Source organism: Musca domestica, unplaced genomic scaffold (assembly GCF_030504385.1).
Source record: "Musca domestica strain aabys unplaced genomic scaffold, Musca_domestica.polishedcontigs.V.1.1 12, whole genome shotgun sequence".
NCBI lineage: Eukaryota > Metazoa > Arthropoda > Insecta > Diptera > Muscidae > Musca > Musca domestica.
In genome coordinates, this window is record NW_026712155.1 from 2,718,121 (window position 1) to 2,733,530 (window position 15,410).

At 34.7% G+C, this 15,410-nt stretch overlaps 1 protein-coding gene across 1 annotated transcript; it reads left to right on the top strand.

The window, feature by feature from the left end:
- Positions 1 to 679: 679 nt before the first annotated feature.
- LOC101894962 (arrestin domain-containing protein 17) lies at positions 680 to 15,285 on the top strand. The gene is made up of 6 exons (XM_059118086.1): positions 680 to 924; positions 980 to 1,535; positions 6,821 to 7,173; positions 7,246 to 7,879; positions 10,718 to 10,885; positions 11,828 to 15,285. Exons 2-6 carry the CDS (start codon positions 1,421 to 1,423, stop codon positions 11,968 to 11,970), a joined length of 1,413 nt encoding a protein of 470 aa, XP_058974069.1. The 5' UTR covers positions 680 to 924; positions 980 to 1,420; the 3' UTR covers positions 11,971 to 15,285.
- Positions 15,286 to 15,410: the final 125 nt, after the last annotated feature.

Sequence of the window (15,410 nt, forward strand, 5' to 3'; positions counted from 1 at the left end):
GATTTTAGCTACATTTTTCAATGGAATACTCTCAAATTCCACACAAGGAGTCCCTTGTGAGGACTTTACCCCCTGAAAAAGAATTGTCTATATAAGTCCATGACATCGTATATCTCCCATATAACGGTACCCCCCGATATTCGGTATTTTGATGATTTCACCCACATTTTTCAATGGAATTGTCTAAAATTCACCACAGAGAATTATTTATATAGGTCCACGATATCGTCGATATTCGGTATTTTGAGGATTTTAGCCACACATTTGAACGAAATTCTACACAAGGTGTTCTTTGTGAGTACTTTACCCCTAGACATAGATTCGTCAATATTGGTCCACAATATCGTATATCCCCCCATGTATCGGCACCTTCCGATATTAGAAATTTTTAAATTTTAATAGAACTTTTAACGGATTTTATTTTTTGAAAATTTCCAAATTCGTTCCAAATGGTGGAGGGTATTCAAAGTTCGGCCCGGCCGAATTTACTGCTTTTTTACTTGTTGACATTAAAATCTCCTTCACTCTCTAATCGGTAACAATTGAATGACCCACCGCTGTATTCTTGAAATTTTCGTTCAGCAAAGAGAGAAACAAAAAAGCAAACAATTTCTGACAGGACAAAAACACACACACACACTCATATATCTACAATGCCGCTGACGACGGAGGACGACAGTGACGACGACTACGACAACGATGTTGTTGTCGACAAGTAGCAGTGCCATGGAACAAATGGAAATTATGTGAAAGCAAAAGGCTGCTGGTCGTTCGTTCGTGAGGTTAATGTGAATGTTCGCGCAAAAACGCAAAAGAAAAGCTAAACTTAAATTAAACGCTCGAGGAGAGAACAAGAAACAAAAAATTATAGCAAACAAACAAAATATATAAATGAAAAAGTGTATAATTTAATCATAGCAAACGGTAACAACAACAACAATAATAATAACAACAGCGAGAGCAACATCTATATTTGTAGTTGCTGCTACTGCTGCTGATGGAATAGTTTGTGTGATGATGGCGACGATGATGTAGTGCTAATCGAAATTTAAAGAAGGCTTTAATAAATAAATAAATAGTAAAAAAATAATATAGAAAAGTAATATTTACTTATGGCCACAAGAAAAAATATTTAACAAAAAATAGATTACAACGAGTGAAATTGAAAGCAATATTTTCAAGCAAAAATTAAGAAAATACAAGCGATTGTGAAAAGTCCTTGCCGAATTGTTTTAGGAAAATAAAAAACCTATCTAAAATTGCAGTAAATTAAATTGAGTGTGTGTGTGTTTTTACCCAAAAAGTGTATTGCTAGCAAGTGCGTGTAGTTGGCTGGCCAACAATTTGTCACCGTTGTCGCCCCTATTCGTTTGTCTGTGTGTGTCTCTGTGTGAGTGTGCCTTCACACATATAGAAATATATGCCCATTGAGTGCCTTATATCTTTCGATAACAATACTCAAGGTGTCTATTATGCTGGCCAGGAATTATCTGGTGTTGTTGATCTCACTGTTGATACAACAAAACGTATTAAAGGTAAACAAACAATCATTGGCATTTCTCCTCCTTTTTTTGTGTGTCTTTTCATTTTGTCCACTCTGCCACCCGATTACCCGTTGCCACAATGCACACAGGCAGCCAGGTTTGTACATGTGTATGTGTGTGTTTGTTGCTCTGTAACTGCTACTGTACAAAGTATGACTCAAAAGGATGTGTTGTCCCATTTCCGTGAAGTGCTGTCTCGAAGGTTTTTGTTTTGCAAACACTGACGTCGACGCAATGCTGTTAGCCACTGTCGTCCTCGTCGACGGCATCGTCGCAGTCGTCGTTGTCACCGCCATTATTCGCTGTTACCGACCAGTGACCATTAAAGTTTATTAAATGTTTTGTTTTCTTGTTTTCTAATTGTCATTTATCAATAAACATCACAATTTGTCAATTCGTCGAAACCATTGATGCGAATTACCAAAGCGGGTGCAACCAAGCAAACATTTTTTGGAATAGTTCAAAAATATTTTAATTAAATTTGTTAATTTTTGAGGAGATATTACACGCATCAGTTGAATAAAACAGATTCTAAAGCTATTTTCAATACATGAAAGTCATTGTTACCTGCTTCTTTTGTCCCTAGCAAAACGAAGCCGGTCGAGTCGTTAAGTGTTTCCAAATATGACTATTATCGGTAGAGTTATTTATCCGATCATGACATTAAAATTTGATGCTCTTTCCCAGAACTTGCAAGAATCTACTAGTATTTCAACTTTTTTAGTACCATAAATGAAAAATCGGTTATCGTAGCAACGTTTTTACATTCTTTCAGCTTCAGAACCAGAGCATATATTAATTATTCTCTCTATTTTAAATTGGTGTTAACCTTACTATGAATCAGTACTGTCAAATTTTAAGAAAAATTCTGAACATAAATTATATAAAAATTAAATAAAAGTAAATAATCCCTTTTCATTTCTGTTACCATTTTTGCGACTTTTTACTAGAAACTCTTCGCTGTACCGGAAAAAATGTTTGATAGAACTTTTTAAATAGTTCTCTCTTTCAAACCTTTTTGGTAAAAAAATTAGAGGAGTACAAAATATTAGATTTTTTGCAAGATTGCTAAAGTTTATCTGTTATTTTAAGGCCTGAAAGGAAACGTTTCAAAATTTCAAGAAACAAATCAAAAGAGCTTATTTCTTTATTACCAAGTAATAAGAAACGTCGGCATTACAAGCATAAGGTTGTGAAATCTTCGAAGAGTAAAGAAAAATAATAAAATGTGATGAGTTGTCAGTGAGGATGTAAGAGAGAAAGAGAGAGAGAGAGCGAGAGAAAGAGAATGAGAGCGAAATGAACAATAAATAAGGACTTTTTGCAATATCCATGTGTGAGAAAGGAAATTCTTTCATTGACATTATCATTTTTACTTGAGCTGAGTCAGGACTATTTCCTTGTAAATTTATATTCATTAAAGAGAATTAAAAAACTGGCTGAGAATCAACGCCCAGACGAAACTGCTGGTGCGAAGGCGTGTAATAAGACTGTGTTTTTGGAAATTTGTACTAAAAGGGTACGAAAAGCACTAAAATGTACTAAAAATTGAATATTTTTTCTAAGACAAACAAAAGGATCTAGAATTCTGAAATTTTGAATGAGTCACTGATGGAGTAAGGGATAGATGTGCCAAAGGGATTTTAGAAATTAGAACTCTAAGGTTACGAAACGTTCTAAAACGGTACTAAACTTCTTAAATGGTACCATTTAACAATATTTGAACGGACAGAGCTAAAAAATTAAATTTCGTATGAGATTCAAGGTTGAAAAGTAAGTTTGGTACATGAAGGTGGCTTTGGAAATGTGTACTAAGTGTGTGAACTGTACTAAATGGTACTAAATTTGAAACAGTTTGGTTTAGGGTGCAAGTGGACTAAAAATACTAAATAGTACTATACTTGGTATAAAAATTTGATATTGAGGTCTCTATTGGTATCTGGAATTAAGAAATGGAGCAGGTTCTGGAAATTTGTGCTACATTTGTACGAAAAGTACTCAATGAAACTAATTTTGGATCATAGAGAAAAGGGATAGGGCTTGTATCCTCATATTTAATTTTGAGATCTCTGTTGGTGTCTGGAACTGAGATAAGGAGGTTGATTTGGGAATGTATAATGTAATCGTTCGAAAAATGCTATTAAATAAATATATATGTGCTGGATTCCCGAAATGTAAAAATCAGGTCCCCATATTTGATATTGAGGTATACCATTATTGTGGGAAAAGTATAAAATGGTACTAAATTTGGAATCAACGCCCAGACGAAACGGCTGAAACTAGAATCTGGGTGAAGAGATAGGCCTAAAATCCAGAAATTTAATACTGAGATCTCTGTCGGTATCTGGGATTGAAATATGGAGGTCTTTTCGGAAATGTGTACGAAAAATACTAAATGTTACTAAATTTGGTATTGATAGAATGTATAGAGCTGGAATCCCGAAATTTGAGACTGAGGTGTCTGTTGGTATCTGTGGTGGTTCAGCAAATGGGTACTATAATTGTTCGAAAGGTACTAAATGGTACTAATTTTGGATCACTGATGATGTCTAGGATAGAGAGATGTAGATTATTTTGGATATGCGTACTAAATGGTGCTAAATTTGGTATTGGGTGAAGGGATAGGGCTGAAATTCTGAAATTTGATTTTGAGGTTAATGTTGAAAAAAAACTCTTAGAATAAATATGTGGTCTTAATTTTTTACCACTCAAGGTTTCATCAACATCGAAGCATCCAAAATATAGAGGACATTAGAGCAGAACACTCAAGCCAAATATAGCAAAGAAACAATGAAAAAAGGATTGATTGCAATCACTTTATATTGTTTTGTTCTATTATTTCTTTGTAAGTTTAGTAGGAATCCTTGCAGTTGTAGAATCCTTGCCGCTTATACACACTTATGACATTTCCCACACCAAAACATTCCATCTCCGGCGGAATCACACTCGTTATGAAGTAGTCTACGTTGTTATCGACACATTTATTAATTGCTTTTCAAAATCATGTTTTGCCATCAATAAAAGGACATTGCGGTGGAAATTGTCAATGTACTTTCACATTTCCATTGATGATTGAATGTTTATGCGGGAGTGTGTGTGTGTGTGGATGGGTTGTCAGTTGCCTGTGTAGGTTAGCATTTAGTGCATTTCCGCACACAGACACAGAGTAAGCGAGCGAACACAATTCAACACACTCCAACATTGACATGTCCATATCCTGTGGAAATTGTTGTCATTTTGTTTATAATGCTGCTGTTGTTGTTGTCTGTTATAGTAAGCATTTTTATCGGTGCTCTATATAATTATTTCCTATTTTTAGTTGATTTTCATGTTTGTGCTGCAAAACCATATTTTTTTTGGCACGCAGCCATTACTGTGAATAGCAGTCGCAGCTGCAGTCGCTGCAAAACAAAACAGCAAATGACCATTTAGAGGACAATCCAAGCCAAAAAGCGGGGAGGGACGGTCCTTTTGCAAGGATACCCTACATTTAGTTTGTTCAACTGTGGCCAAACAAAAATAGATAATGGAAATGGCGCCAATTAAAACGTAATACCGTTTGGCCACTGTGTAGGGTACACATACACTCACACATAAATCACTGTAGACACACACATACATGCCGATGTGTGTGCATTCCACTGTTTTCCTTGGAGACAGCCCGCTACCATAAATACAACAAACAAAGGATGTATGGGACGAACAAAATGTTGCTGTTGCAGTTGAAAATTAATTGCAATGTCAACATTAAATTGCAGTGGCCCAGCTAATTCCATTGTATTTTGAGAAATGGAAAAATACCAATAAATTCGGAGGCATTTCATATAAATCTAATTGGATAAAAGGGGTTTTAATGGAATGGATTTGTTTTCAATACAAAATGAGAGATTTCATAGTGCATTTTGAAAGAAGTAATTAAAAATTAATGTAAAAAACAACAACAGTATGTGTCTTTGGTCTGAACTTAGATCAAGTTCAAAGATAACTCATTAGGCTCCACCTTTCTTATAGTCCCCATATAGAAATACATTTCGATTTTTGATATTTCAAAGCTACATTTTTCGATCGATCAGTTTAAAATTTGATATTTGAAGTTCGAAATAGATAGCAACCCCTTTGGCAGAAAATTGTCTACATGGTGAAATCAAAAAACTGCATCCAACTTCAGACTGCTGTCATTTATAAGCCACTCGTCCGACAGCACTTAAACTTATTCCAGTGACAGCTCATTATATTGTTTACAAGCGTACAAAAGCACTTTGGTGAGAATTTTCCAGAACAAAAAGTTATTCGTGATGGAATTCAAGCGTGATAATGTGATTTCTTTATATTTGGCTGGAAAACCGCAAATGGCTGGCTATCGTTAGAGCACTCCAGCATTTAAATGTGAATAATTTTTTTGTCTCGTACCATCACTCGTTACCGTGATATTGACAGCGTAGCCCGACGTCAAGGAAGTGGACGGAAAAAAACAGCAACATCAGCGGAAATGGTGAGAAATGTAATGAAGCAACTTGATCGAAATCCGCGTCGAAGTGTCCGATAAATGGCTCATGAGTTGAGCATTTTGCAATATTCCACTCGGCAAATATTGAAAAATGAGCTCGGAATGGTTTTACCTTTGAAATTCCATGGTGATTGTGTGGGCCGCCACAACAGCCGATGGTTGTTCTCCGCTCGTATTAATCGACCGTGGCATCAGAATAAATGCCAATTATTCTCCCGAAAATATTCTGGAGGGTGTATTTAAGCCTTGGGCACTCAAATTTTTGCCGCAGACCTTGGTCATTCCAACAGGACTCAGAACCATATCACTCAGCACGCGCCTACCAAGAATGGTTACAAAATGAGGTTCCTCACTTTACTTCCAGCGCACAATGACCATCAAGATCTCCGTTGGATTACTGTGACTGGAGTATTTTCGAAAGCAAGGTTGGCACTAAAAATACCAAAGTGTCGATCATCTCGAGCAAGCGCTTCGCCGGGAATGGGCCAAAAAAACCGCAGTGCAACATTCGGGAAGCGTGCGACGGTTTCATTGGCCATTTGAAGGTCTTAATTCGTGCCAATGGTGACAAATTCGAACAAATCTAAATTATTCTAAAATTTGATAGTATTTCCGACAGTTTCTGCTTTCATTCAATAAAATTAAAAAAAAAAAAAATGAAAAATTATGGTGTTAGACTTTTTTGCAGTTTTTTTTTGTCTTACCCTGTACACTCAAACTCAACTCCATTCAAAACATCACATCTAACCGTTTCCTTTTGTCTTTACAGCCATTCACATCACGGTCAACGGTTATGCCAAGATACGCTGGATAAAGAAGGGATATCCACGTGACAGTGAGCGGGCCATGTGCCGAGCCTATCGTTCGTATTTGTCGTCGCGTTCGTATGTCCTCGGCTCATGCGGCAGCAATTCCTGTCTGGACTGGACGGCTGGTGAATATTCATATACATTTCATGTTATACTGCCGGAAAATTTACCAACTTCGTTCGATGGCAAATACGGACAAATACATTACGAGATCATAACGACGATCGATCGGCCAGGAAGATATCCCAAAGTATTCAAATTGCCTTTTACGGTGATACATCCAGTAGATTTAAATAGTGATGCCATATATAGGGTGAGTAACAATGTGGAGGCATAGCAAATACTGAACCATATTGCCCGAATTATGTTGTTGGCTGTTTTACAGGTACCCCTAGAAATATTAGATCGTAAACGTTTTTGGAGTTTTTGCTGCCCAACCGGACCACTTACCGTTAAATTTTCCACACCCTATTGCGGCTATGCCCCCGGTCAGAAGATCCATTTCGTTTTGTACATTAACAATGAATCGTCCATCGACATCACCCAATGCGATGTGAAACTGAAACAGGAGGTGACCTATGAGACCCACGATCCGCAACATGAGTACCGTTACGACAAGCATTTGATAGCGTCCAAACAGTTTGGCAACGTCTTGCGGTGGAGTCGCAAAGTGTATCGTGGCTACTTGGAACTGCCATCTATACCGCCCACATCGGCCAAATTGTCCTGCCCGATAACGGTTAACTATGCCATGAAAATTATCATCAAACCAACCGAATTCCATTGGAAAATGAAATTGAAGATACCGTTGACCATTGGCAGTGTTCCCATAATGGATAGTGGCAATAGTGCTGCCCTGTTGCAGGCCAATAACAATAGCATTATGAGGGCCGAATCGGTGGATGAGCCGCAGGTCACGATGTTGCCGCATTCCGAGGTGGATGAAGAGGCCAATGAACGTTCAACACCTACCATAATGGTTACAGACACTGATAATCCGCCGGATTATATACCGATGAGTGAGTAGGGGCATTATCTTAGATACATGTATGAGGAGAACGTTATAAACAGTAGCTGATATATTAAATTTTCAATTCCATAAAAATGTTTTATTAAGCAGATTCATATTTATACATGTTTAATAACATTTTTTAAAGAAATTAAAAATTTAGCAAAAAAATTTATAGACCTTTGTAACATTTCCTTGACGGACTTTTCAGTTAAACCCTGTACACCAGATTTAACGTGTACACATTCGATTTTTTTAAATTATATTGGCATATTAATAAAAACAGAAACCACAGTGGCTACATTAGCTTAAACACGAGAAATGTAGTCTATCTCTCTCTATTAGTGATAGTCTTCACAATTACTTCACCGGTGTAAACCTGCCTTTATGGACATTGTGTTGTGGCAAAACCTACCTACCATTCAACGCTACACTTTATCGGATAATAAATAATATTTGGTTTTATTTTTAGAATTTTAATTATCAAAGAATATCACTTGGGATTGAATTTTCACCATGTCATTTGTTGTTGGTGTTGCTGTTGTTAACAATTGCTTTTACCACAATAGAAAAATGCCAACTTATTTGCAAAATACGTCCCTTGTGACCCGTCGTCAAACTCATGTACATATTTTAAAGTAATTGCAAAACGTTGTCAACACGAATGGAAATTAATGGCATTTAAATGAAATGTTACCCTCAAGTGAAATTCCAGTTATAAATAGAAAAAAAAGAAATAATGTCACTATGGAGCAATGAGCCATGCATGTGGTGTAATTTTGATGGACACAAAAAATCAAAACTAGCTGTGGCAAAATATATATTTTTAATACTAACATATTGTGGATGTGTATATCGATCATTTAGTTAAAACGTTTCATAATTCAAAAATCGTTTCTAGAGTCACTAGTATTATTCCGTATTGTGTCAAAATTTCATGTTACACTCAAAAAAATATTTTCATTAACCTTTTTCCAATTTTTATTTTTCAAAAAAAATTGTTTAACATTTCCTAACCATCACTTTGAAAAATTTCCGGCTGGAAAATTAAATTTTTATATTGGGCGCCATCTCGAAATAATTTTTTAAATAAAGAAAATCTTGCATGTTTTCGGCTAAGCCATAAAAGCACCCGTTCTTAGAATAAAATAGACTAGTTTCACTCTTCATCCTGTGGTAGGACATAACCAATGTGTGTTCCAATGGTCCATTGCTTCTACTATTTTTCCCTTCTTTGATTTTGCACACGATCACCCCCATCTTCCACAGTTCACAGCAACATCCACTCGATTTCACTCTTAGAGCCAACTCTCGCTCTATTTCGAGAGTGAAGAATAATCTCCATATAAAACTACCACTCTTTGAGCAATCCCACTTGCAAGCAAGTTTTAATCCCGAGTGAAAACGAACAAATTCCGTGTTACTCATCATTGGGAATTCCGGTATTTTATATTTATGACTTTATATTCACCTCGGCAAATGTTACAATCATTGCGCATTATTTCGTAAATCTTTCATAAGATTATACCTCCTGAATAATGGTATTCAAAAGTGCGAAAGTAAGTTTCAACGGTTTTATTTACAATTCTTTGATGTAGGTTTTCAGAGGATATGAACCCGTTAGGCTTTCCGAGCTTGACAGGGATCTTGAAATCAAGAAATTTTAAAATTACTAGTTGTTATATTCCCTGTGCCTCCGAATTTTAAAATTCGACTAGATTTCCGTACAATGTTCTTAAGGAAAAACAAGAAAAAAAACTGTAAGTTCGTCCGGGCCGATCTTTGAATACCCTCCACCATTTGGAAAGAATTTTTCAATTTTCCAAAAAAATAGAATCCGTTAAAAATTCTTTTACAATCTTAAAAATACCGAATGTAACCGTTATATTAGGATCTATAAGAAGACGTGGTCCTGCATAGACAACTTTTGTCATAAGCCATTACAATATTCAAATGCGAAACTTATAAAAAAAATCGGCGAATATTGTAGCTAAAATCATCAAAATACCGAATATAGGGAGGTAATGTTATATTGGGCCTATACGAAGACGTGGACAGACCTGTACAGACAATTTTCTGTCATGGACTGTAGTATCCATTTCGAACTTCAAATAACAAATTTGAAACTATTCCAGTGAATAATGTCGCTAAAATCATCAAAATACCGACTATCGGGAGGTATCGTTATATGGGGGCTATACGAAGACGTGGACCTGCTCAGACAATTTTCTGTCTTAGGCTGTAGTATCAATTTCGAACTTGAAATACCAAATTTGAAACAATTCCAGTGAATAATGTCGCTAAAATCATCAAAATACCGAAAATTGGGAGGTACCATTATATGGGGGGCTATATCAAATCGTGGACCTACATGGACCATTTTCAATACCAAAAGTCCTGCAGACATAATGCACATTTGATGAAAATTTTATCAACCTACTTCATTTCGCTCGGAAGTTAGAGTGGCTTTCACTGACGGCCGCAACACCGCAAAATCGACAAAAAATGTTATGCTGATCAAGAAAATATATACTTTGTGGATTCTAAAATGTATATTTCGAGGTGTTACAAACGGAATGACAAATTTAATATACCCTCCATACTATGGTGGAGGGTATCAAAAGATTTTTTTTTTGATTTATATAATTCTAATGTAGCATTTGTATTTTCAAGTATTGTTGTACCGTTATCCTTCTGATGACAATAAAATTGTAATCAGGACAAAAAAAATGTTCGAAGAAAAATAGGTATATATATATGCATTTGACCCATTGCCTCTGACTGTAAAATAAATCCTACCACGAATAAATCATGTTATTAACGTCCTCTTTTTCATTTTTTCCCACAGTGCCACCATCCTACGAAGATGCCATGGCCCTGAGTGAGAAATTCTATGACGATTTGGCCTACATGGAGAATGTCAGCGTTTCCAGTGTGGTGACCAACAACAAGAATGAGAACTTCAAGCCACGCTACCCCGTCTATTATTATTACGAGACACCCATAATACCACCCGGTAGTGATGATTCCGCTAATGAATCAGAATAATTGTTGTTTTTATAATACCCCAACTTACATACATTATTAACTAAACAAAAAAAAACCAGAACCAAACCAAAAGAATCCATTTATATATGCATTTGTTATTTTTATATGTCTTTCTTAATGCAACAACAAAAAAACCAAAATTAAATTGATCCTTCAATGAAAAAAAAAAAAATGTAGTTAGTCCTAAAAATTTGAATGTTAACTATTTTTTTTCTTAAATTAATATTGAAAGAAATTTAATAATATTTATCAAACCACACACATACACACACACATCCAGAACACTTTTGCAATGTTGATGAACAACTAGATAATCAGAGAACAAAAAACCAATCGGTATGTTTGAGATTTGTGTTTTCCAGTAATTGTTTTTCTTTCCTTTTATTAAATTCAATATTTATTGTTCATTGGAGTCTAAAATCGAAAATTCTGCACGCCTTACCACCTCCACTTTGTATTTGAACATGAATAACTTTGGTATGAATTGAATGATTCTGTTACGTTTTTATGTTATGTTCTGTTCCGTTATGGTATGGAATTTGTTATTTGTTTTCAGTATTTGTAGCTCTGGTCCTTGACTTTTATTTCGTACTCAAATTAAGTTAAGTTATGTGAATTTGTATGTGTTTAATGCGCCTTAACATTGATATGGCTTTCTAACAAGAATAACAACAACACCACCACTACAACCTCTACCAATACCAAATAATACCACCACAACCCACCTCCTAGAACAATAAACAAAAACAATAATAATAACAAACAAAACAAAACAAAAACAACAACAACAACACCACATCCTTGGTTAATGGTTAATAATGAAAACAACAAATTTCTTTGTTTCTGTGTTTCTCTTTCATGTCTCGCTCTTCTGGCTTTCTTTCTTTCTGATTTTGTTTCTCTTTTATAGAAACCCTTTACGATGCCATACCATCACGTTACCATCCAATGGTGCTAGCAACGCCTTTGTCGGACATGTCATCATCTCCGCTAGAATTGAGTCATGTCAAGGCATTTGGGAAATTCCAAATATTGCGTTACATTAAGAAATAGTTGGTGATGTTACCATCCCGCATCATCAGCCCCAACCCCCCTCAAAAGCAACCAAAAATACACACACACACATAGAGCAAAGTTAAGAATGAAGCATCGTCTCTTAGAGAACAAAAAAATACTTATTTTTATGATTTCCGATTTATGTTCTCTCATTTGTGTATTTGTACTTATTCGTAGATAGAGCAATAAAAGAAATTTAAATATATATAACGAAAGAAAACAAAATACCAAAAAACATTTATATATGAACAAATTAAGATACGATAATTGTATAAGTACGCACATATTTACATAAGCTCAGGCGAGATTTTGTAAATTCGAATGGATAATGTTCTCAAACGGATTTCTGTTTTGATATGTAGCTTTGATTTTGAAAAAACTATGTATGATATTTATAAACAGTACCCGCCACTCCGTATGTTTTGTTATATTTTTAATAATTTTTACGTTATTCCATATACATTTAAAAAAATTCTAAACATTAATAAGTTTTGAACGTTCATTTTTTAAACGTTTATATTTTTATATACAATGTTTGTTTTTGCCAACTAAAAATTGTCTTTTAGTTTCATATATACAGGGTGTTATAAAAAACTGCAAGAAAGTCAAACGCCTTAATTTTACATTATTTTAAATTTTGTTGAAAGAAATCAAAAAAATTTTGGAAATATCATAAAATTTTAGAATAAGTTTAGATTTTTTGGAATTGGTCACCTTTGGCACGAATTATGGCCTTCAAACGGCCAATGAAACCGTCACACGCTGCCCGAATGTTGCTCTGCGGTATTTTGGCCCATTCCTGGCGAAACGCTTGCTTGAGGTGATCGACCCTTTGGTATTTTTTAGTGCCAACCTTGCTTTCCAAAATACTCCAGACACAATAGTCCAACGGATTGATATCCGGAGGTTTTGGTGGCAATTGTGAGCTGGAAATGAAGCGAGGAACCGCATTTTGTAACCATTCTTGGGTGGCGCGTGCTGAGTGCGATGGTGCTGAGTCCTGTTGGAATATCTGCGGCCAAAATGTTTTCGTGCCCAAGGCTTTAATACACCCTCCAGAATATTTTCGAGATAATATTCGGCATTTACTCTGATGCCACGGTCGATTAATACGAGCGCCATGGCCGACGCTTGAGTTCTGGTGGCCATGGCTTTACCCCGGGTTCATTTTTCAATATTTTCCGAATGGAATATTGCAATATGTTCAGCTCACGAGCCATTTTTCGACTACTGCGACGCGAGTTTCCATCAAGTCGCTTCTTTACTTTTCGAACCATTTCTACGCTATCATTATCACGGTAACGAGCGATGGTACGAGACACAAAAGATTTATTCAAATTTAAATGCTGGAGTGCTCTAACGATAGCCACTTGTGGTTTTCCAGCCAAATATAAAGAAATCTCACTCTCACGAAATTATTCCTTAACGAATAATTTTTGTTTTGTGGAAAATTCTTACCAACATTGTTGCAGTTTTCTCATCTCACCCTGTAGATCCAAGTTTTCCTTAAACCCCATATAAAGTACCTCTCGATATTTTGACGACTTTAGCCACACATTCTAACGCAAAAATTTAAAATTCGGTATTAAGAGTCCTTAATATGTTCTAACTCCTATATTGATCCCTATGGCCCTCATATAAGAATACTTCCCGATCTTAGGCATTTTGAAGATTTCTTTTTTTTTGGATCCCACAAGGGGTTCTTTTACTTATATAAAACAATTTCTTTTTTATTTCAAAGTTTTCTATAGCCCCTTTCCTCCCGATATTCGGTATTTTGATGATTGTAACCATCTTTTTTACAGAATTGGATTGGATGTTCCTAACAACAGAAGTGACGCATACTGGCATTTTGGCGATAACAAACATTTATTCACATGAGTTATTTTCCAAAAAAAAGTTCGGTCTTGCATGCTTTTTTACTTTTTCATGCTAATTTCGTCAAATTTTGGTCATTGGAATTCTTAGTAAGAAGGAAACATCCCTTCAAGAAATTGTCAATATAGGTCTATGTTTTGGTAAGCCAATTTTCGGGGTCTTGACCACATTTTTCAATTGATTTGGCCCTAACTTGTCTAAGGTGATAGAAAACAACTTCGCTGAAAATGATCAATGGTCAATGTTTCGGAATAGCGCTCATATTAAATTACCTCTAGATTTTACATATTTCAAAAAGTTCAAACCCATATAACGGTTCCTCCCAGGTCCATGTTTCCAACCAATACTGAGTAATAACAACATCGTATTGAGTAATAACAACAAAAAACTTAAAGGGTTTTGATCTCTCATCCTTGTCTTGCCATTTTTAATTTTCAAATCAGAAGCTAACATTTTTGTAGCATAGATTACCCCGTGAGCATGGTACAATTATTTCAAGGTAGTCTCATCTCAAAAAAGCATAGCCAGGGATTGGATTCTAGTTCTATAAAAACTTGACATGACAAATATTTTCTTTTTTCAGTTTATCATTTAACATATCTTTCCTTTATAAACGTTTTCAATTCACATTTCCAAATAAGAAGAGTTGAGGGCTAGCTCTCTATTTTTCTGAACTCTAGCTCTCATTTAAATACTAAATGTTTGAACATTAAAAGTGGTCTGAATTATTGAAATTTGAATATGATTTTTTTAAAGAAATATTTCTGTTCCGTATATTACATTTAAATAAAAGATTAAATAATCTCTCAAATGATTTAGAAATGAATGCCTTTTAAACTGTTCGGAATACTATCCATTCTGATCTGTGAAATAAAACGCCTGTGTTTCATTTTTTTGTGCGTCAATATGAATAAAGTGCCATTTATTTTACGTTTTTTACTACCCCCTGGATCCGTGAAACGAAATTATAATTGACTCCATCTTTTAAATTTCTAGTCGAAAACAAATTGTACCTTTTTACATAAATAAGATTTTTTAAATTTAAATTTATAATAAGAAAAAAACACCCTAACAAAAACCTAAAAAAGCAAATTATTTAATTCTTCCTTTTTATCATTATATTTATTACGACTATTAAATTAAATGTTAAAACAATTGCACAATTTATAAAATAAATGTATATGAACGTTAACAACAACCAAGAAAAAAATAATAATATATTAAAAACAATTAAATTAAACAAAATAATATATTTCTCCTTTTTAGCCTTTAGCTCTTAAGCATATTTGCACAATTTTACTCTTAGCTAAGCAAATATTTTTCATATTTCCAAAAAGATTAAGAAGAAGAGGAAATTATTAATAAAAAAACAAATAAAAAAATAAAAAAACAAACAAACCAAAGCGTTCAAAACGATTACATTTTTTATAATTTCGATATAACGTGAATATTTGATGTTTATTTTTTTAGCGCATAAGATTCCAGAAAAAAGTAAACAAACAACCAACAACAACTTAAAACTCTTTGAAATTGTAAATCAAAAAAACTCAACCAAACAA

Coding starts and splice junctions, on each gene's coding strand:
- LOC101894962 (XM_059118086.1), top strand. CDS start 1,421: ATGCCCATTGAGTGCCTTATATCTTTCGATAACAATACTCAAGGTGTC. Junction 1,536..6,820: donor TACAACAAAACGTATTAAAG/GTAAACAAACAA, acceptor TTGTCTTTACAG/CCATTCACATCACGGTCAAC. Junction 7,880..10,717: donor GCCGGATTATATACCGATGA/GTGAGTAGGGGC, acceptor TTTTTCCCACAG/TGCCACCATCCTACGAAGAT.